Consider the following 24,229-nt stretch of genomic DNA (forward strand, 5'->3'; position numbering starts at 1 on the left):
CAGGCTTCCCAATCTGATTGTTTCCATTATAGATGAACCTGGGATTTGAATCACAAGCTGTTGATCCAGGGTTGTATCAGCAGAGCTGCTGCAAATTAAATATTCCCTGTGTTAGTTGTAGGGTGTGTATGTGTCATCTCCTGCCCTGCTGCCAGCAGCAGGGATAGAAACAGCACTGAGCAGGGAGCAGTGGCTCATGGCTGGGGCAGCTTTCACCTGGGACCCTCTTCTTTAAGTGAGGCTCATGCTTGAGAGCTGTACTCACACTGCAGTGCCTGAGCTTTCCCTGGCAGCTGCTGCCCTGCTCATGCAGCTCTTCTTGCTGCAAAGAAGTTCTGGGCCAGGGAATTTATTAAGGTACAATAGAAACTCCTTACATTGTTCAAAGATTTTATCTGACTTTGAATAGACAGGTTGTGCTGACAGAGATTTCTGTGCTTTCTGCAACAGCCTGAAGTTGCTGGTGTGCCTGGCTGCTGCAGCTCCCAAATCCATGTAGTGCTGTTTGCCCTCTGCACTGTGCTTTCCATTCTGTAAGTAGGTGCCATTCCACTCTTCACTTGAATTGTGTCTTAGTTTATTCTTTAGTCACTCTCCTCCTGTGCTTTCCAAGCCCAAAGTGAGTTCTGGTGGGTTTCTGATTTCCTATGTTCCCTTCCCTTGCTAAGAAGCTGAAGGCAGATGCAGTAATGAATATTTGGCATTTTGTAATTTCTAATTCCAATACAAAATCATGTCAGTGTGTATGTAACAGATCTATGCATATCTCACAGGATATGGCCCCACACTTCTGTTTGTTACCAGCAGTGTCGCCATCAGTAAATGTTTTATCTAACTGTGAGCATCTGTCTGCTGCTTCTCTCTCTTTCCTCTGCTACCTTTAGCTACATTTGCTGTTACCTCCTGCCTTACAGGAATCTCTGAGTGCTTATTGAACCGGAGCCATGCAAAAGCAGCAGAGCCCCTAAGAGCAACTCATGGCTCCCAAATCAGTCACAGACAAGACTCCTGCCAGCCCCAGAGATTTGCCTCATCCCAATAAATCAATCAGGAAATTTCTGGCTGGCACAAGGATTGCCTCGTGTCCAAACTCTGCCAGCCAGGTAGGTCAAGGTCTGCTGTCCACTGCTCTGCTGCTTTGTGTGTTAATGGAGCAAGGGAGGACAGGAGCAGCCCCCATGGACAGTGCCACAGCTCCTGTCTCAGGATCCAGAATGGATCATTTCTTTATTTCATTCTATTCCATCTAATAAATTCTCTTACAATAAAAATTTAGAACCATGTAAGCTTAAACTTACTGGTTTCAATGTTCTGGTCTTCTCTCCTTCCTATCACTCTCCCCGTCTTCCTCGTTTTCCAGTCACTTAATTACCTTCTATAGAAATTACTGTTTTCTTTCATAATTTCTGTCTGGATTTTTACTGGTTTCAATGTTCTGGTCTTCCCTAATTCCTATCACTCTCTCGTCTTCCTCGTTTTCCAGTCACTTAATTACCTTCTATAGAAATTACTGTTTTCTTTCATAATTTCTGTCTGGATTTAGCAGGCAAAGGTCTGCAGCCACTGTGACACCCTCTACCCTCTCCTATTTATTTTCTTATACAAAACTGCTGCTTTCAGTAAAGGATTTTGCTCTTCAAAAACGCCTGCATCTCCTATAAATTTAGCAGTAAGTATATCTTTCCTCCATTTCTTCCCTCTTTGATTTTTCTGTTAGATTTTTGTTCACCTCTATTCTTGTTCTTTCAGTTTGACTTCTCACATCTTCTATCATCTGTTTCTCCCACTACACTCCTCTTCTCTCTGTGTTCTGCATTCTAGTTTTCCACACAATGACTTTCTTTGTCCTATGACTGTTGGGCAATTTTCTGCTTTGCCATGTGAGACCACAACTGCCTTTTGAGGCTGATTTGAGTAAAAGAAATCTTGAAGTAATAAGAAATATGGGAAGGAGGCAACATGTTTTTGGTTGGGTGGGTTTTTTACTTTAGAAGTAAGAGCTTGCAATTTCTTGCAGTAATAAATAAATGGGGCACTTGCCCTGAATGTGTTCATAAATTCTTTTATGGGAACAGAAGGAAGGGTCATCCTCAAGAAAGATACAGTCCAAAAGAGCTATCATTACTCAAATGTGAGTGTTGCTTGTACCCTTGGTGGTTCATTAATTTATAAGGATTCAGATATTCAAAAGATAGGTTCAAATTAAAATGCTAAAATACAGAATTCCTGGATTCCAGCAGTCACCTCCTGTGCTGGCAGCAGCCCTCAGCACTGCATGTGGTTCCAAGTACCAGGGGATTATCCCAAAATCTGGGTTGGGCTGTCAGATGTCCTCTTGTGCTCAATTCCAAAATGCACCCTGGGCTTTGTGAAACTGGCATGAGAGCATTGAGCTGTCAGAATAACAGAACCAGGCACTGAGTACTGATACTTTTATTTAATCACTCCTGACGATTATTGATTAAAAATTAGATAGAGGGTTTCTGTTATGTTTTACAAAGTAGCATTTTAAGTCAGAATTTTAAACCTAATAAGGAGGATGCTTCAGAAGATGAGGGGTCTTGCACTTCAGATTGGATCAAATACACAGTAAAACTCTCTGAGAATCCATCATACATTGTCCTTGCTAAACAGGTATGCTTATATGCTTTGAATAGATCTTATATATTGAAAATACTGTTTTTTCAGACAAATATTGTCTGCCTGTGCATTTGGAGGAAGCTGCTTAGAAGAGACTGGGAACAATATAATCTGTGTGAACACCATCTATCAGCCCAGCTCCATTGTCATGGACAAACCAGCAAGGAATATCAACCCCGTGTGCAGGATCTCTTCTGTAATCCTTCTGCCAGCCCCTGAAAAGGAAAACACAACCATGGGAGCACTGAGGTAAGAACTGCACCTGGACAAGGAATCTTGCCTAAGTCTTTGTTAAGGACTTCATTATTTTGTACCTTGTTACTGTCAGTTCATTGTTTTTAACAATCATTGTGGCATCTGGTTTCTTGGGATCAGATCCAGGATGAATTTCAAGTATGGTGAAGTCAATGGGCCGGAAAAACTGTCCTAAAAAGAGAAGTTAAAATTACCATTTCAGGTATTAAAACAGAAGCAAACCAAAGAGAAATCCCAAAATTTCTACATTCCTGTGCCTGTTTCTATGTCCCTTCAGAGTCTGGATTGGATAAGCAAACACCAAGTTTCAGGTAAGGCTGAACATATGCCTGAAGTATTATTGGTATTATTTTCTGTTTATAACCCAGAATTGTATCCACATCATCTGGATGTAAGTTCCAGCTTCTGGAACTGCACAGAACAATTACAGCCTTTTCTAGATATCCTTCAAGATATCCTCACTTGGTGTGTCTCTTCTGTTGAATTTATTACATATTTTCCAAGTCTTCAGCTTTTTAATAATCAAGTAATCCATGTGTTGATCTCTTAAATTTCTGGGTGTGATTATTCTCAGCACAAATGCAATATTCTGTCTATAAATTATGTAGCCTCATAAGGAAAGACCAGCAGGGAAACACTAAACAAAGTCATACCTAATAATCCATGGGTCTGTTCAGACAGTTTATCACTTTTCAGTGTATACAGCCCCAAGAAATCTTGGTGAAGAGGATGTTTCTTCCACACTTGGTGCAAAACAACAACAAATGAGGCACCACTGCCCATTGAGAGCACCAGATTTTTTTTCCTGTTAATTATCAAAGTTAAACTGAGGAAGAAAGAAAAACATGATTTAGAACATTGTGTTTACCAGAGTTAACAGCAACAGAAAGAAATGTGAGAAGAAAACACAAATGTAGCTTTATAAACTGCTCAGTGTTTTTTAAGAGAGAGGGTTTGCTTGGTCCATGGAGTCTCTCTGTGTGTTCACAGGCAGTCATAGACTCATCACTGGAAAAGGCTACCTGGCCTTTAAACTTTTCAGTAAGATGTTTTTAGCAAAACCTGTCCCTTAACAGTGTAATTAGTTACAGATAGATTGGTGATATGTAGATGCAGCACCTGATGCTCAGTGATACAAATTCTATTATTAAACCATCAGGTCTTTGCCTGAATGCTACATGACACTTTTTCTTTTAGTCTTTCAGAGAATTCAACTCCCAAACTGCCTATTTTAGTGCTAGGATAGAGAAGATTTTCTTCTGCTTGTGTCAGTGATATTATCTACGTGTTTATCACAATAAAAAAAAAATCATGTGTATGAATGAGAGTTTGCTCTTTCTGCTGCACTGCCAGGCCTTGGGAAGGCAGGAATTTTATTCTACACAGTGAAATGTGAAGGAGGAGGAGGAGAAAATGTTGCCTGTTCCTTCTATAAACCTTTTGCACAGGTATAAATGATTCTGAAATAGATCCCATGAGAAATATACCTGCTGACAAGAAAAAAACACCAATTCTGTAACTGCCACAAGTTTAATTTTTAAAATGGATATTTGCTTTTGGAACATTATTATACTTTAAAAGATTACACTCTATGTCTGAACTTACTCCTTAAGTATTTGCAAGACACTGCTGTGCAAAGCACAATCCCAAATCTAGTTTCACCTTAGAGCAATAGAAGATCAGAGAAAAGTCTTCATTTACTTATTTCAAGCAGAGGAATTTGTGAATAATTCAGCAGTTACACAACAAACTAGAGAGCAGAATCCAGCAGGGCTTGAATCAATTGCTTTTGTAGATTCCCACACAAATCTTAGAAGTTTATCATTGATCAACATTTAAAAATATTTTAGTGGAGTAGAAAGTAATACAAGAGCCTGACACCCTTTCTGTAAGTCTTACCCTGCTTGTTGCAAGGTGACTGAGTCCAGCCAGGTGAAACCTGTTTTTTCATCACCATTCTGAATTGTGATCATCTCAGGAGTTACTGTCAGCTTTACATCCAGGTGCTTATTTGCAATACCAAGTTTTCCAAAATATGAGTTTTGGATCTTTGCATCACTATTTGCTCTCTTATCACCAATAAGTTCTCCATTGACTGTGATGCCTAATACAGAAATGAAACAAGTATTGATTTATAGACAGGACCTGATCAACTGATGTCAAGGAGAGTCTTGAAAATTTAACAACAACTTAAGAAATTAAATATGAGTTGAAAAATTGATCAGAATTACTAGTGAATGTTTGTACCAAAGCAAAATAAAGTCCTGGGGGTTGTTCTATGAATTTTCACAAAGCCAACAATCATTTTGTTGAGAAAAGTTCAAATTTTCCCAAAGCACAGAGAGTTTGTGATTGGTACAGAGTCTGAGCAACATCTGTCTCTCTTTACCAGATATTCCACAAACTGGTGACCTAAGGATTACTTTATTGCTTCCATTACAGCTCACTGAGACAAATTATTACTCTCAACACTCACAGTGGTTTTTAAAGTAAGTTTAAAAGTACATTTTGCTACAAGAAGTGAAAACAGTCATGGTAATGGTAAGCTATCATAGCTACAGGACCTCCTGCTAACTTTGCTGGGAAATAAAGCTTATGCATTTTAAAGAGAGAAATAACCTTTAAACATATTTTGTTACAAGTATCCTGTATTAAAAGGAAAAAAAAGTTAAAAACTCACCTGTAACTGGGTCATTTATTAAATTTAAGATCATGCCAGGGTTTTCATTGATATTGAAACAAATGGCATCTTTTTTTTGTGGCACTGATATAATGAAGTGTGGATCTCCATCAACTGTAAAGGCAAATCACTGGTGTCTGTATAGTGATACACAGAGTCAAAGCTCCACATGAGCATTTAATATTGCTTAATATTTAAATTTAATAACTAAATATTAATTATTTAATAGAAAACAGGCAGTTATCAACACAAAAATTACTGATGGGAAGGAGGACTGAGAAAATGACCACATATAATTTCAATTACTTGATCTTTAGAAGACACTAAGAGATGTTCAAAAAGTAAATGAAAACATTTGTCCCTTAAAAATTAAAAACTGGCTGCTGCTATGGAAGGGAAATATTGAAAATATTCATAAGAATTGTGGAATTTAGCCTTAAACACCCTCTTCTGTTCTCCTAGACAGACACTGCTCCAACTACTCACCACTGGTATACCATGTGGGTGGTGATGCAGATGTGTGATAGAGTGGTGAAGCTGCAGAAGGAAAGAAAGTTGTTAGAAAATCTCTCACCAAAATGGAAAATTGCATGGCCTGTGTAAGATGTCAGAGAGTTAATGTGCTAGGTAAATCAGTAACTGCATCCTAGTTTTTAAAGCATGGATTGACAATTTGTGTGCTGCTTTTGAATAAAAAATAGCTTCAGGATAGACACAGATTTCACTTGCAGCATAAATTGCTCTGAGGGTTTCCATATAGCCCAAGCAAAATATCTGTAGGATACAAATATTACAGACTTGAGGATTAAACTATCAGCAAAGAAATTCAACATCATCCATTGAAAACTTCTGACTTTTTGACATTTGGGGTGGTTTTTTGGTTTGCTTTACTTTTTTTTTTCCAGAATGAATTTAAGTCTTTTTAGTGAAGACTTGAAAAAACTAGACAGAGACTGGCAGTAATATCCAGAGCAAAAGCAAAACTCTAACTCTCCCATTTCCAGGACTGCCCAGCCAGCAATTTGGTGGATCTGTTGCTGTCTCTTGAATTAAACAGATGCTTTTAGCACAAGTGACTGAACATGTTAATTTAGCCAGAGATGCTGACATCACAGTCCCTTGCTCTATATAATTCCAAAAGAAATGCAAAGTGAAGTGTCCGTCCTCTGTTCTTGGGAAACAGCTTTCAGGGAAAAATGGTGGTTTAGGAACAGGTATTTACTCCTTATAAACTATTTAGCTGAAACTCTGTCACCTCCTATTGTTCAGCACAAGTGACTGAACATGTTAATTTAGCCAGAGATGCTGACATCACAGTCCCTTGCTTTATGTAATTCCAAAAGAAATGCAAAGTGAAATCCATCCTCTGTACAGCTTTCAGGAAAAAATGGTGGTTTGATGAACAGATATTTACTCCTTATAAACTATTTAGCTGAAACTCTGTCACCTCCTATTGTTCAACCTTTAAGTGTGTTTTCAGCAGTGAGCAGAATTTGGTAGTATTTGTTAAACATTTGTACTGCCAGAAAAGGCATCTCTGCCTCTGGTAATTTCAGTTGACAGATCCTGCTCCATTTGGAAAAAAGTAAATTAAATTACTTACCCATCAAAGGACCTGTGAACATCCCTGCTTGAATGAAACAAAATATTATTTTAGAGGCTACAAAGAACAAAACCCAATCTCTTCCACTTCATTCATTCCTCCTTCCAAAACCAACATAAAAATCTTGTAATTATGTATAAATTTCTAAATATTACAAAGTAAAAATTTAGTCAAAACATTTATTTAACAGTGCTACAAAGCAACAGTCTTGAAGGGGCTGAAAGCACACCCTGCTTTCCAGCACAAATGGGACTTCTCCAAGAGCATGGGGTTTGCCCTCTCTAGGACTGGGGCAGCCTGCTGTTCTCTGACCCCTCTGTGCACCTTCTTCTAAACTGCATGTATGGGAAGGAAGAATTGCCTGCCTGGTTCCACATTTTTCTACTCTTCTGCTCTTTCTACATCTGAAATTCTGTCAGGGTGCCTCTGTGCTTTAGAAGTGGCAATCATGGCATGGGTGAAGATATCTTTGTAAGATTGCTACACACAGGTACCTGGAAGGCCCTGGTGGCAGCCCTGGAGAGCAGCTGACTTGTACTGGGCCTGAATTCCAGGGTGGTGGGATGCTGCAATCACCAGAGACAGGAACTGAACTGAAACCACTATTTACAAACTTACCCATCTGAAAAGTTGTATATCTATTCAATAACATGGTCTTGATTAATTCCCCATGAACTTTATGAAAATATTGCATCCTAGATCAAATAAGTAATGTTGAAAATTCATCTCTATTAAAAATATTAAGTAAATGTAATAAAAATTTACATACCTTCAGCTGTTACCATGGGCAGATAAGAAGTAAAAGGAAAAAAAAGAGAAATTTACAGTTTCAGTTATACAATTAAACAGGAAGGATTCTGACCCTAATAAAACATTGTGAAAAAATTAACTGTTTTAAAACTCAACCAGCTATCTTTAGTATTTTGTAATGCCATTTCTTCCCAGTGGTACAACTCAGTATTTGTTGATCAAACAGAAGGGTACTGAAAGTAAAAGCTGTTGTGTAGGACAGCAGAACTGCAATTTATTATGTATGGGACAAGAACTCTATTTGGAACTGTTTTATTGTTGTGCTATACCTGTATTGCAAAATGTTCCTTACTGGTTTTACTGTTTTGTGGTTTTCCAGGCATTTGGGTGATTCTGTTAATACTGACTGGATGATTCAACACATTGATTTGTGAATTGAGACTTCAGGGTAAGTAAAATTGGGTTTTTTCTTTCACAAGGGCAGTGCTTTGAATATTTTCTCCTGTTATTGCTCTATATTATCTATATACAAAGAGAATTTCCTTTGAAAGAGGTTCAGTAAAGAGCTTTTATACTATGAATACCTGGAAAGGGAAAGCAAAGAACTGAAGATAACTGAGTGGATGCCACTTCTGTCAGATGTCTGGGGGTTTCCATCTTATGGAGACCAGCTGCAAACTTTAAAGTCATTATGCTGTGTAGTGACTTGAGTGTTAAATTAATTATGAAGGGGTTTTATGTCAGTATTCCATTATGAGAGTCATCAAAAATAATGTAAAAATTTATCAGCAGAATGCCTGAAGAATGATTCAGAGTTGAAGAGCACTTAGCAATTCACTGGTTTCAGGAATTATTGGAGCTGAAAAAACCTCACCAATCTCTTATAACCATATCTGTTATGGTTAAATGCCTTAAGTTCCTGTGCCAAAATCAGGAGATTAGAAAGTTTTTCATCTAGAAGGCAGCAGAGAGCCCACACAGAGCATCCAAGGAACTTTTTGGGGGCTCTAAACAAAAGTTGGAATAAAAATAAAGGATGCTGATAGAAGAGACTGGAAAGCCTCTGTTAGACCTGTGGGGTGAGGGTGGCTCAGACAATACAAGGAGAGGATGTTAGGATGGCTGGGGGGCACACTGAGCAGAGAGCACTGCCTTGCTTGGCCAAAGAGCAAGGAGGAACAGAGTATTTGTTACACAGGTGTTAAACAGAGAGGCTGAACTGTAGGAAAGAAGAATATTTCACTGAGCAAGCAGTTCATAATTAGCTAAAGTATCACAGGAGTTGAAAACAAATTGTGTGTTTTCAATAGAATTACTTCTCTTTCTGCAGTATATATATATATGACTATTGTGTTTTACATAAGTAATCTCAATCTTTTTACAACCTGATATCCTGCCTCAGGAAGAACTCATGCAAATTTTCCCTTTTCATGTGGAAAGAGGTTACTACATCTATCCCTAGGCTGAAGTATGTAGAAAAATAAAGGAGAAAGTGATGGTGAGTCATCTGAATATAGCTGGATTATTAGATTAGAAATGCTTCTTGGTTTTCAGGGTCTTTTTCTGTAATAGTTTTTCTATTTAGTTTAAAATACATTTATTTATTATAGTAGTTTGCCCATGTGATTCAGTAATGAAGGATAGTTTGATGGAAATGAGCTTTAGAATGAGAAGTAATTTTGCATAAATCACACACATGCCAGGCTTGGAAAGTAGATTTTGCAGATACATATTTAAAACTGTGCCCACATGAAAGCCTTTCTTTATGGCAACATCAAAGGAACTCTTAGCTTCTCAAATACAGTACAATTGTGAAGATGTCTATACCTTCAGTGGGTTTATCAGCAATCCCCTCTTCATTTTCATTTTCTTCTGGTTTTGTTACCACCATGGATGTCAGTGGTGTAACAAACTTGTACATTAGTGAGAGAGCCAGGGCTTGAGCTGTAAGGTTTTCCTTTTCTTCTCCTGTGGCTGTAATGCTGAATATAGAAAGAGACTCCCAGCATCAGTGATTGCTGAATCACTCACCACACTTCAGATTACATATTTTAAAGTAAAGTCATTTCTCTGCCGGTAATTTATCAATAAGATATAACTGTTACAGTCTAAGAGCACATCTGATTCTACTGGCTGTCCAAGAGAAAGGCAAAACTGTGCTTTATACCTGCAATAATTCAAAATTATTTCATTTGCAACCTGAAACATGAATGTTTCAAACTGAGGCTAGGGAGGAGAATAGGCTGATGGATTTGATGGATTTCCCTCATTGATTTTTGTGCTTTCCCATTGGCATCTCAGTGGGATGTGAATGTCAGCTTCACATCCTAGAAACTGCAGCAGTCAGAGGGTGCAAGGGGTTCAGAGCTAAGGTATAATTCCAGGTATAATTACCGTTTTTCCAGGAGTTGTTCAATGGTAAGATAAGCCCAGAGCCTTTCAATGTACTCTCCAAATATGTATTGCTGTTCTTGGAAAGCCTGAGCTGTCTGCTCAGCACCTTGCTGTGTAGTGTACGACAGGGCATCGTGAGCCTGTTGGGAGTAAGAATGCTCTCTGTATCACAGGTAGCCAGGGACTGACAGAAATCCCCAAAAACTAAGACCTTCACACCTGAAAATCTTCTGAAATTGAAAACCAGTCTGGTTCTACACCAGCAAATTGCCAGTGTTGTATGAGGAATTTTGTCCCATTGTTTCTGAGAATTTTAGAGGTGTACACTACAGAACATGACCCAGTATTCCACATTCACATGGCGTTTTTGTTCATCACAATGGAGGCAAAAGAAGCCTTCAGAGATTTTGTGTAGCTTACATAAGTTAAAGAAATTCATACTTACACCTTCACCTCTTACATCCACAGACAAATGGTTTTGGTTGCTGTCTACAAAGCGCCCAGCCACCACAATCTCAGACCCATCATAGTAATGCTTGAAGCTGTTAGTAGTTAGGTCTGATATTTCATTTTCTGGGTAGTTTAACTCCACATCTATGAGCATGGGATTTGACACCTCATCATAAAACCCCTGTAGGATTGAAAGAAAAAAAGGAAACATTTAGCTATCATTGTTGCTTTAATTCATGGGTAGATCTGTAACCAGAAACATACTGCTATTTCAGCAATGAAAGCTAAAAGTGTATTTTATAAGAAATATTTAGATATTTAGTTAAATCTCAGAGTGTAAGGCCTAAAAATCTACAAATAATGGAAATGAGAAAGGACATACAAACTCTTCAGTCTTGCTAAGAGAAAGGAAGAATATTTGAGAACAGTGTGCTGTCGGTGATGAGTTGCATCAATATAAATCAAGAGGGATACCAAGCCTCCTGTTATTTGATAGAGATAATTTTCTACACCTCTTCTCTGCAGAGACTGACATGACAACATAATCAAAGGAGACTGGGTATTTTATTTTATCAGAGCTTGCAATGAAATCTAATATCTAATTCTTTGGTGAATTCTTTGAATGGCTGCTACTGGAATGTGGGAAGTAAAAAAAAGACAACCCTGTATGGCCTATACCAGTTTTCATGTCTTATAAAACTATGAAATGCCTGAGGAGTGTGGTAAGATACACCTTGTTTGCAGCAAGTTTCTTAAGAAAGAACATCTAGAGCTTTATGATTTGTTACTCTTTTTGTCCCTTGACATGACATTAACCACATGACCTGTGAGGTACAGGAGATACAATGACTGCAGAAATTCCACCAGTGTCCTTCAGAACTGTGACTTGTGTCACCCTATGCCAAATTTTAAACCCCGTGCCATAGCCCACAGCATGTCCTTTTTACTGTCCCTGTACTTCCTGCTAATATAGGGGAAGGGGAAAATTAAATGTAACTAAAGGTTCCTTCCTACTCAAACTATTCTATGATTTTAATACTCTGATCACAGCACACTCTGGAGCATGTCAGTATCAGATTACACACTGGGATTTTGATTATTTGAAAATAAGAACATGAATACTTCTGTGACCTAATGTATCTCTGACCTCATGTACGTGGTAATTATTTCACCTGAAGCTGCAAGGCTGCATCAGAGTCAGGGTAAATCCGACGGGCCAATCCTTTATTCTCCAGTGCCATCCTCTCCAAGAAGCCATAGTCAACACCACTGCCAAAGCCAAGATTGTATAAGGTGTATCTGCCATCAATGGCCTTCTTCACTGCTTTCTCAATCTCCTGAGTATTTGATATACCTGCATCAAACCAGGAAATGTTTGAGTTGCTTCCAAAATAGATAAAATGATCACAAAATGAAATGTGACTTGGCATGTTCAGATTTCTTAGGAAACATTGCCAAAAGCTTGATTTAGTACTATGATGCTGGTATAGTAGGAAATCATGAAAATATCCAGAAGTCAAAAATGAAAGCCATTTTTAACTAGCATTTTTTGTTAGTTAATGAACTATCTTTATTATTTCATCCTACACAAACTTACCTACATTTGGCTGACCATCTGTTAACATGATAATTATAGAAGCGCTTCTCTTGGGCACAAGGTTTTCTTCATGAGCAGCATTCAGAATATCAATTCCTCTCATTAAACCACCATGTAAATTTGTCACTATGAGGTAAACGAAGAAATTTGGGTTCAGCAAAGGCTGTCAAAATAAAGGTCCATTTTTCACTGGGGTCTGAAGAGATTTCATTACAGTAAGAAAATGAAAGATTTAGATTTACAAGCAGGGGGATGTCTAGATAGAAAAGTACCTGGACTTTGGAAACATAAAGAGAAATAGACATCATTTTCTGAGTAAAACTGAACTTCAGGAGTGCCTCATCAGCAATCTGAAACCCCAACAAACTGTTGCATTTTGTTCACAAAATCAATCAATAATTTACACAATGACCTACTGGCAAGGCCTGTCAAGTACTTACGGCCTTGAGCAGAAATTTGCCGAACAAACTTCCTCGCTTCATCCAAATTCTCAGGAGTGGCCTTGATTAATGTTTCTTTCCAGGTAGATATTTCACTATCAAATAATATGAAATTGAAGAAGTCCTCTTCTTTAATGTCATCTAGGATTTTTAGCAGTGCTTCTTTTGTCTGTAAGGCAAAGAGGTTTAAATACATGATTCAAAATTTAACAGAGTATGTGCTTACAGATTTCACATCATTAATCTCTCATCATTGGGCTATTTTTTACTCCTACACAGTATATATTGCAAAAATTCTGAGCTTGGTCTGCTCTTGCCAGTCCCTGTGTCAATTTCAGAGTAACTCTAGGGAAGTCAGCTGCAGTAACATCTGGTAAATCTTTGTAGCTGAGATGAAAATCAGGTTTCCCGTCATGGTTGGTTGCTTACACTGAGATAAGCTGGCATGCTAAATGGGTAGCTAGGTTAGTGGAGAAGCTCATAAACAAGCATGCTGGATATTTTCATGCAGCACCAAAGCCTGAAAATTCTGAACATTAGCTCAGTCATAACTCTGAAAAGAGCTGCTGCTTCCCAGACACAGACTGAACAGAGAAAATGCACATAATCTGTATGAATGGCTTATTTTGGAACTGTCAAGCACACATGACAGCACTCTCTGGAAATGCTGATATTTAGAGTTTGAACTAATGACATTTATAAGTAAATATAGGCTAAATGTATAAATTTTTGTTCTACAGCAACACTGCAAACTAATACATCTGGCACTAGGGAGGTCACACCACTTTGTAACAGTGTGAGCAGCACATGTGCACTCAAGGCATCATGTCCCTTCCAGCACCATCTCCCTCCCAGCACTTTGTTCCAGCTCTTTCACTTGAACTCTACAGTAATGTAGTAACTCACTTGTTCTATTTCTCTTCCAGACATTGAGCCACTGGTATCCAATACAAAAATAATATTCTTGGACAACTTCGGAAGATTTGTTGGTGCAAAGAAGTGTACAAAATAGCCATTGACAATCTGAAAAAGAGAATATTAAAAAAACCCCACAACACCACCAAAAAGTTTGGTACATTATAAAGGTAAAACAGATAGAGGAGATATTACTCTGATTTAATGTCTATTATCTGAGTGGTCTAAAAGGTTTTAATGGCCCTGATCAGTCTCACCTCTGTCCATGGGCTCAGGGGTGTCATTTAAGTGCAAGACTGGGTCTTTAGTCTTTAGACACTGAGCTACAGTGTCAGAACAGCTGCAGTGTCCTGTCTCCAGCTGTGCCACAGATGTACCTGTTCCCATCCATGGACTCCACCCTTTTGGATCCCACCCTGAAGACTGACTGCTGCTCCCACTCAGCTGCCTGTCCCTCAGGAAAGAGCTGGCCCTCACTTATCCCTGACCTTTACTGTGAAAGTTAAACTGTTCAACAGTTCAGAGTTTCAAGTTGTTAGACTTGCCTGCAAATTATCTGGAGTTGTTCTCTTCACATCATATCTTACAGTAAAATCCCCATCCAAGACAGACTCTGAGCAACTTGCACATTTTCTCTGCTGGTCAAGGGTTGGCTTGAAAGAGACATGGCACCGCACACCACCACCAAAACGTTTGGTACATTATAAAGGTAAAACAGATAGAGGAGATATTACTCTGATTTAATGTCTATTATCTGAGTGGTCTAAAAGGTTTTAATGGCCCTGATCAGTCTCACCTCTGTCCATGGGCTCAGGGGTGTCATTTAAGTGCAAGACTGGGTCTTTAGTCTTTAGACACTGAGCTACAGTGTCAGAACAGCTGCAGTGTCCTGTCTCCAGCTGTGCCACAGATGTACCTGTTCCCATCCATGGACTCCACCGTGTTGGATCCCACCCTGAAGACTGACTGCTGCTCCCACTCAGCTGCCTGTCCCTCAGGAAAGAGCTGGCCCTCACTTATCCCTGACCTTTACTGTGAAAGTTAAACTGTTCAACAGTTCAGAGTTTCAAGTTGTTAGACTTGCCTGCAAATTATCTGGAGTTGTTCTCTTCACATCATATCTTACAGTAAAATCCCCATCCAAGACAGACTCTGAGCAACTTGCACATTTTCTCTGCTGGTCAAGGGTTGGCTTGAAAGAGACATGGCCCTGAAAAGAAAAGCCTTCCTTAGATCTGACCCTTAATAGCTGAAAATCTTCTACTGAACATGTCTGCATTTTTTAAAGCTGGTATGTTTATTTTAACAGACATGAGAATAACCTGTTTTATTGGGTTAGCTACTAGATTGTATGAATCCATATGTACTTAGAAATTTATTGGTGGTAACTGACACATGAAGGCTGCTATCTAGGTCTTTCTCCATATGCTTACTTCCCCATCTGCCTTGGGTCAGCTCTTTACTCTGAAAAACACCTTTGCTAAAGCTGTTGCATGTTTTAGGAATTATACTACCCCCATACAAGGGAAAACTACTTGTTAGTAATTTAGTTTTTCTGTAAGAGATAATCTTACCGGTATCCAGGCTTCTTGCTGCCATTGTTAGCACTGAAATTATTATTTCAGAATTATAACCATAATATGTAAATCATGGAATGCAGTAATCAATGTACCTTTTTTCCTGAAAAAGATTTTTTAATGGTATTTTGGAGCTCATTGGTGATGAATGTTCCTTCTGCTTCCAGCTCAGTGATACCCTGGGGCTCAAAGATATCTACTTCAATCTGAAATATTAATTGAAAATGTACTGTCATTGATTAAACCACAATACATCAACTCAGCCATTTACAGGAGGATCAGTGACTACAGATGTGAAAGAGGGATTTTCATAAAAATAAAGAAATTTACTTTTGTAATTCGTAACAGCAGTCCAAATCTGCACTTGTGTGGTGGACACATCTTCAGCCAAAGAAGATGTTTCAAACACAGAAGTTAAAAACAAAGCTAGAAATAAGTAAACTTTAATAGAAATGTGACTTGTTGGAGTCAAGTCAATATCCTACCAAGGCAGATAGACACAAAAAGCTGCAGTATTCCAGAATGTAACATATGCACCACTGTGATTTAAAGATGATGTTGTTTCACAGCGGTGTGAGAAAGCTGGAGTTTATGTTATAAAAGTATATGCAATTACTCCAAGGCATTGTATTAGCTTTTTCAGGTTTTCATACAAGATTTCTTTTGGAATGCTCAGTAGATGAGCAACTTTTTCAGGTTTACAAGTAAAAGCCTGCATTAAAGCATACTGATGAGTACTCTCCGTGGGATTCATGAGAAATGTTATCATGGTCTTTAGCTCACCTGTGAACCAATGGGAATGACCATGGTACTCCACTTTCAATAGAAATGCAGAATTCCATCATCTCTTAAATTACAGACAAATTTGATCAGTTTGCCATTTACCTCAAAATCTTTGACAAGCTGCTTTGGTTTTACTTTGATGAACATTTCATATTTTCCAAACTGTCGCTTCAGCAGTTCCTCGTACGTGAGCTCAAAAGTGACTTTACTGGCTGCTTTAATGTTGACTGAGACAGTGAATTTTTCTGTTTTTCTTCCTGAAGCTCTGTATTTAAGAGGGTAGGAAAAAGATCTTTATCCTCTTTCACAGTATTTATTGTGGTGGCATATGATTTTCAAAAAGAAGTAAAACAAAGATGGGGATTTTGATATACTGCTAAAAAATCATCAATCAATACTCAAAATTGTACTCAGCCTGTAGAATTTATTTGAGTTTCCCACTGAGATTAATCCCAGGAAGAGGTCCCACAAAGCCAGTGAAAGTTGCAGGAAAGCCTTTCTATAGTTGCAGACAGTGCCTGTGCAGTCAGGGGCTGTATTTCCTTTCTACAAGTTGTGCTACAATAACTATAACTGAATGATTGTTCTTTTGTCCCTTAATGTCAGCAAAGTGCCAGAACACAGCATTTTCAGTCTCACAGTCTGCTATGGAGTGATGGTGTGGAAGCCACAAGACATGATCCTTACTTGACAAGACCAGCAGTCTGTCCTCTTGAAACAGCCTTCTCATATTGCTTTTTTGCAGCTTCTTTTTCCTTTATAGTTCCAGGATAGGTGACACCATCAATTGTCCTGCAGATGAAAAAGTCCTAGTCCAATGGAAGGTTACGACAGGAATTCTTCCTTTATTGATTTGTTTGCTAATAACCACTTTCAGAAACCTGCTATTGCCAGGATTTTGGCCCTTTCACTGAAGCCAGGCTCCTCAGAGAATTCAGCTGGAATGAAGAGCTCTGTGCTCAGTATCATAAAAGAATCTAAACCAATTTTTACTTAGATGAAAACTGGGCTACAGCAACATAACTTACACCTGCCATAATCCTACACTTCAGCAGCTTCACCATCTCATCTCATCTCATCTAATGGCAAACCAACTCTCTGGATGTGACTCACCTGTCCAGATGTCATCATCTACAGAGGAGCATTTCATCCTTGAACTCCTTAGAAGACTAAGCAGCCATTTCTCATCACCTCATTCTACCAAAGACGTTCTAGAATGCATTATGAGTGTTTGCATCCTAAAGCTACTGCTCCTCTTCACTGGAGATAAAGCAGGCACAGTGTGATTAGCAGAGATGGATGTGCTTAACTGAATCAAACCTCATCATGGTGCAGAACTGCACATGATTGCAACTAAAGGTACAAATGTAAAAGAATAATTCTACTTTCTGCCTTTCCTTCAAATATGATTTTTAAATGAAGAGATAAATTAAGCTGTAATGCCATCAGGGAAATTAAGTAATGGAACTTTCCTGGTTTGATAATACCAGAGTAAGTAAGAGGCATTTCTGAAAAGGTGGATGAATCTGCAGGAAAGGTCCCCCATTCCCTAAGGTTCCCTTCTATTCATGATGATGAATAGAAATAATTGAAAATTAGTCATCTTTTCTACAGATGTACCAATGTTTGCCTTTCTCCACATATCTTGCATGTTAAGTTAATAGTACCAGAAAATTACCCAGGAGGTATTTAGAAATCTATTCAAATGGCAAAGTAAAAATGAATATTTGGGTTCTGTTTCTCCCAGTTGAATTAGCACAGATTTTTAGTCTTCTTTAACAATATTGTAAAGATTACACACATGCTGAAGTTGGTAATGAAGGCTGTCTTAGGAAGCTCAACATCAAAGAAGACTTCTTTGGACACATTTCCACGATTGACAGCTCGACTGGTGATGACATTGTGTGCAAAGCGGGAAGTCACTTTACTATCAATTTTCATGCTATAGATTTCCATCCCATTGACAACCTGTAGATTGAGAAATGAAGAAAGACAAAAAGAGCACTAGCTGTTACACTCATGTGTGTGTTAATCAGTTGTGATCATATTTTTAAAAAGAAACCACAGCAGTACATTGATCACTCCAAAGCAAAAATAAAGAAATACCTAATATAAGAGCTGGAGCTAATACAAGAACCAGCACAAGAACTGCTGTGTTTCCTTGGATATCTATTTCACTGACAAGATGGTGCTATTTCACAAGTCATAACTATAGACTTCAACAAAATACTACCACCAAAAATACTGCCATTATAGGAATAGGTTTTGTCTCTACTGAGTGACTTTTTTGTGGTTATTCAAATAGCACAGCTCTTTGCTGCCTCACTGTATTAGTGACTGTAGTTATCAGAGGAGTGGATGACTCCTAAAGCAGGGATGTAAGTAATCCTCTTGTTTTAAAATAGCCCAAATGCCTCCAAATTCCATTTTATGTTATTCTCAGCTTCCTGCCAGCTGGAGCTCAGTCTTTTTTAAACAAGGACATGGGCAAGGCAGTACTTATTTTCTTTGAATGTTCAGGTATAAGGTTTCTGGACACTAAGTGAAAGCATGGGAACAAGAGATGCTCCATTAGGAACTCGACAGCAAGGTCTGCTTCTTGCAGCAAAACCAGCACTGGAAAGAACCTTGGAGTTTTTATGATGAGTCTGATCTCTGCTGATTAATTAAGAAGGTCCCCAAACAATCAAAGCATTTAAGCATTGCTGAAGGGGAATCCAGGTGCCAAGTGGAATCAGCCCCAGAGATGAGGCCTCTTGCCTTCCTTAGCAATAACTGCAACATAGAAGTAAAAACAAAACTAGCATAGAATGAAAGTCTGTTAGAGATATGGAGGTGACTTCAAAAGAACTTAGCTATTTATTCAAATACAATTAGATTAAAAATCATTTGTTCATTCCTTTTTCCTCCAGGAGCTTCCATCAGAGCTTGGAAAAAACTGTCTAGTTAGTCCTACTGCCTAAAACAGGGGAACTTAGCTATTTATTCAAATACAAGGAGATTAAAATAATTTGTTCATTCCTCTTTCCTCCAGGAGCTTCCATCAGAGCTTGGAAAAAACTGTCTAGTTAGTCCTACTGCCTAAAACAGGCAGCTCTGGGCTGTTTTCTTTGTCACACACACAGAAATATCCATTTGCTCAGACTAGACTCACAGAAACATTTTGTGAACACAGTAAGAATATTCTTGTCACTATAAAATCTCAGTAGCCCAGACAAAACCAAGCCTTACTCACCAAGTCATTATCAGCATTTCGCTTCTGTAAAGAGAAAAAAAGGGAAAAAATCATGACTTAGGTAGGAAAGCTGCATTTAGAAATAAATCTCAGCATCCGTGTAGTTGTCACAAGTTAAAAGAAGTCCAGGAGAAGGAAGGCTTGAGAAAGGTCTTCATTAATAAACTGAAGTAAATTTGAGGGAAGAGCAAGTAAGGGATGTGAGGCAGGTTGCAGTTATTTTGCTTATTGCATTCCCAGCTTTGGTGAATCTTTTGGTTTTCATTTTATGTTAGTGTACCTTAAATACTGTATTTTGAAAAGTAAGTTAAACTTTGAATGTTGCTCACTTTATATTTTACACATGTGACACAAAAAGTATCTTATTCCAGCTGAAAATAAATATTGACCCTTGAAATATGAGGGAGAATGAGAGGAAAAGAGGCCCAAATGCTCAGGGCCATTTATATTTAAATGCCATTGAGACTAAAGAACACAAAAAAAATCTGTTTAATAGGTCTTCCTTGAGTAAGGGTTGGCTGTATGGTGACCTCAAGCAAAACCAAAATATATTGTCCTCATAACAACATCTTTTTCTTGAGAATTCCTAGATCTGGATCCTGCAGTACATATTTTCTTTTCAAACTTATTTTCCTTTGGAAGAACTAAAAGGGTTGTATCAAAGCATAAAAACCCACTTTGCACAGTTTTTTTCCTGTCACACAAATCCAAACTATCATGCAGATGCAGCCTTACATTTTTTTCAGACTCTGAAATTTTTCCCATTTCAGCCCACCAGCCTCTCATCCTAACAGGACCAGGTAGGAAGGTAATTCAGCAGGATTAGATACCAGAGGCTGTCACTACAAAAAGCTGCATGGAGGGGGGAAAAATAAGCAGTTAAAACGTGGGGGGTTTTTTCCCCAATATTTGCTCCCAGAGTATGTGCAAATATCAGATGCTGTACAACAGTATCTCGTACTCTGTTCTGAAAGAGGACAGGCATTAAACAAACTTCCTGAGTGCTGTTAAAAGAGCAGCTTGTGTAACTCAATTCCCATCAGCTCAGCTGCAAACACCTTATCTCATCTGGCTCCAAGAGCCTCAGGGGTCACATTTTGTGGAATTGTGTTTCCCTGCTCCACCAAAGGCAGGGGTAGGGACACAACAAATCACACACACATCTCAAGTACATGTAAGGCTTTCAGTACCATTCCCAGTTGGAAACTGAAACACAGAGGGTTATTTTTTGTTTATTTTAGGGTTCTTTTCAAGACACTATATTAAATCTATGGTAATGCAAGGTTGGAGGGAGACTTCTGCTGTAAGAGTCTGGCAAAAAATATCAGTATGCATTCCTTTAGGTTCATCCTTCAAATGGTTACTGCCATCCAGATGATTTCTGTGTGTCCATCTCTCCTTTTCACAACCATACATGGATTCTTTTAATGCCAGTATAGAGTGTGCACCAACTCAAATCTGACCTTTCCAATATTGGAAATATTTTTTTTGTATCCATACTGTCATTACAGCTTTCCCCTTAAAATACACAAACTGAGGTATCCACCCTGGGAAATGAAACACTGGAACTCTGTGAAATGACAGTTTGTTTGGTACAAACTTTTTCTTACAGTGGAATTACCACACAGTTTATACAAAATACAATATATAAACCTATAAAAATGTGTATAGCTACAAATTCTGCAATTCTGACTACTGCTTCCAAATTGGAAGATACTGTACCTGTATTTGAGTTTTACAGAATTGCTGTTTTGCACATTCTTTATCAGAATCATGGCTTCAAAAGTAATTTTGAAGGAGTTCTATTATGATTCTGTAAATATTTTGAGGGGTATTCTGCAATTTCCATTGAAACTACAGAAAAATCTCTCTGTGAAAGGCACTGCTCACTTTGCACTTGGGCTGATCTCCAGTGGGGATACTCAATCCAGCTGGACATCACCCAGCTACCTGCTCTAGCTGACCCTGGTTTGTACAGGGGAGGGGATTACGTGACTCTAAGTCTGTGATTTTGTTCTGGGTTTTTTCATTTTTAATGATTCACTTGGGTGTAACTTGAGCCATCACGAACATCAAGGTCATTCTGAGCTCTGTGGGCAAAAAGCAATAGTGTGCCAATCAAAATGATGATGCAATTCTAGACTAAAATGAGAATTAACATCCTCTATCCTGGGTAATTGTTACTTGATAAAATGTTTCTATATTATTTTCACATATTTGCCAGCTTCACCAATTATTAGAATTTTATTATTTTTCAATTGTGCAACAGCAACAAACTTCTTTTGTTGAATACTGTTTTGCTGTGGCAACAGAAAAGAATAGAGGTGCAAAGAATCTATGGAAACTGGAAAGTAAAAGAGAAATCTGAACTCCGAAGAAAACAGAAAGGGAAAAGAGGAGTCCATTACAGTACTTGCTGAAAGAAGCCCTGATTGTACAGCTTGGGAAACTAAACCACAGCACAACTAAAAGACTCAGCAAAGACTGTACAGTTGTCTTGAAGTGACCTCTGGGAATCCACAATGCTGAACGAGGTATTTGCACATGTCCCTAAATGCTACATAGGAAAACAAGGCATGAAAATTATCTCTGCATCTACGGCAGCACTGAAGATTTTATCACTCCAAGTGATGTCAATTGGGTGCCACAGAGAAGAGCCCATAACTCAGCTCATAGTGTGACAGCACACAGGGAACTCTGATGTGGATTTTTGTTCCATTTTCAGCAGAATTGGGTCTGCCAACTGTGTCTACCTGGATGTGGTTCTAAAAGCAGCTTTGACAGCTTAAAGGTCACCAGACAGCCAGGATTCCAGCCATGCTTCAGCACTGGATACTGCTTGCTCAAAGGGGCCAAGACATGGATGGGCACTGAGACCTTCACCCTACAGAGCAGTCTCCTCCATTTCAATCAAATCACATTTGCATAAAGTACACAACAAAACTGGGAGAATCAACTGGCTTTTCCACAGTGCTCTGCATGTGTAGCAGGAGCATTGCACAGAGCTTTGGCAATTTAGAAAGGCTTTAACATTGTAAGACACATAGAGAACCCCAGACACTACAGTAATCAGGAGGAAAAAGCTACATTATATCTGGGCTACATGATGGTTAAATAATAAGAATCCCTGGCATTTCCAATTTGCAGCATTAGAGCTCACACTGGATTTTAAAAGTTAGACATGTTTCTATCCTGATTTTCAAAGAAAAAGTCTTGGCAAAGATCATAACCTCATCAACAGCAATCAACTGTAAATTGTTTTGTCCTGTTCTACCCAGTAACTCAGAATGCTCCCTAAAGAGATTTGCCCTCTGTAGCTTTTCAGAGCACACAGCCACTGAGAGAGAGGGAAATAATTTAGGGAGGCAAGGAGTAGTGGCCAGCAAGATAACCAAAGAAAATTAGGCAAAACATCAGGGAGCACTGCCTTACTCAGAGATCCAGTCATAACCAGAATGGCCCCTTTGAGGATGTATCTCATGTTGTGCTAACACGCAAATCTTTTGAGAAAAATCCTACCATGTCATTTGGACTGTGGGCATTTATCTTGATGCCATGTTACAGCTCTGTTTTCTGCTCTTAGAGCCACCTTTTCACTTGTATTCCTTAACAGGTGCCAAAGTCAGTTCTCTGGCAGCACTGACTGCTTTACACATTTAAATATTTTAGTAAAACATGTCACCATTATGTGGTGATGACAGGGAAAATAGAGGAAAGAGATGTTTTAAAAAGAGATAGAGAAGAACTTCAGAGCTGATTGAAAACTGAGGCTGATTAGAGATAAACCAGTCTGAGTTCCAGCTTTTATTCTGTGTCCAGGGGTACCAAAGAACACAGTTCATTGTATGAACTCTCTGATAAATACTGATAAACTGCAAGAAATTAATCTTTGAGGAGTGGGAGACCCACAACCCACACATGGTTGATTACTTACCTTGATGTTTCTGACATGTGTTAGCAAAAAGTCTGAGGATGCAAAGGCGGGAATCAATACTAAAATAAAAAGCAATAGATTATTTTCCATTTTGGAAAAAAAGTGAGGTTCCAATTGGAATGATATGCATAAATATATAAAGCTTTGTTTACCCAGTGTTAATAAATAACCCAATGACAGAAGCGGGATTAAGCATTAGACATTTGGGAAAAATCAGGTGCTGAATTAGTATAATCTACAGAATACTGTTAGAAAATCTTTTAAAGAATTTACAATATTTCAGCAGTGTCTCTTCTATGTAATAGCTCCAAACAGAAATTCACAGCCATTTCTGTACTGGCAACTGAGCTTAATCTCCACCCTAGATCCACTTTTTTCCCAAATGAAAACTGTCATCTTTCTGATACTTCCTTAAAGGCTTTCCCTGGCTCAAATTTACTGCAGCTATAACAGAGCTTGCAGTCTGCTAAAGCCATTTAAGCTCCATTTCAAAGGCACCCCTGCAGTCCTCGGTATCACTGGGGTACCCGATTTAGGCACCGTTATTTGACATGTACCCTGCCTAGCCCAGGAACTCCCCGGTACATGGGCTCCTATTCATCTTCGTGGCTGGAAGCAGGTCCGAGCTCCCAGCTCTTGGTCTTGCACACCCTGCCTGCAGCTGCAGGGCATTTTCCTGTGTTTGTTACCTAAAAAGTGTCAATTCTCTCTTAAACTTTTTAGCTGGTTTATTTCACCCTTAATGAAAGACAGACTTCGAGGACTGGGCGTTACATGCTCAGTGAAAACAAAACATTTTATTTTCTGTTTTTCCTGCAGCCAGTGTTACAACTGCAGGTGCCCAGCCACGGGAGAGCTCCAGGAGCTGTTTTTTACCCAGCCTGGCGATTTTTAAACCAGTTCTGCAGCCCATCCAAAGGGACGGGATGGCTCTGTGGAGCTCTGCCCCCCGCCAGGGCTCACGGCAGGTGGGGTG

The 24,229-nt window shown here is 38.8% G+C and overlaps 1 protein-coding gene across 2 annotated transcripts; it reads right to left on the reverse strand.

Annotated features, from left to right (window-relative positions):
* Positions 1-2,415: 2,415 nt before the first annotated feature.
* LOC120495633 (inter-alpha-trypsin inhibitor heavy chain H3-like) lies at positions 2,416-23,359 on the reverse strand. 2 transcript variants are annotated; one of them, XM_039695322.1, is made up of 22 exons: positions 23,254-23,359; positions 19,320-19,343; positions 17,886-18,052; positions 16,772-16,876; positions 16,187-16,349; positions 15,397-15,507; positions 14,809-14,934; positions 13,716-13,832; positions 12,810-12,978; positions 12,370-12,495; positions 11,945-12,126; positions 10,768-10,953; positions 10,323-10,462; positions 9,756-9,910; positions 7,948-7,953; positions 7,179-7,205; positions 6,062-6,112; positions 5,576-5,689; positions 4,795-4,999; positions 3,549-3,721; positions 2,955-3,066; positions 2,416-2,855 (listed from the first exon to the last, which is right to left on the reverse strand). In XM_039695322.1, exons 1-22 carry the CDS (start codon positions 23,341-23,343, stop codon positions 2,726-2,728), a joined length of 2,679 nt encoding a protein of 892 aa, XP_039551256.1. In that variant the 5' UTR covers positions 23,344-23,359; the 3' UTR covers positions 2,416-2,725. The 2 variants fall into 2 exon arrangements, with proteins under 2 accessions (XP_039551256.1, XP_039551255.1); XM_039695321.1 differs by lacking the exons at positions 14,809-14,934; positions 15,397-15,507; positions 16,187-16,349; ... (2 more) ...; positions 19,320-19,343; positions 23,254-23,359 and adding an exon at positions 14,270-14,391.
* Between the last annotated feature and the right edge of the window lie 870 nt (positions 23,360-24,229).

Source organism: Passer montanus, unplaced genomic scaffold (genome assembly GCF_014805655.1).
Source record: "Passer montanus isolate IOZ18808 unplaced genomic scaffold, ASM1480565v1 scaffold9, whole genome shotgun sequence".
Lineage (NCBI taxonomy): Eukaryota > Metazoa > Chordata > Aves > Passeriformes > Passeridae > Passer > Passer montanus.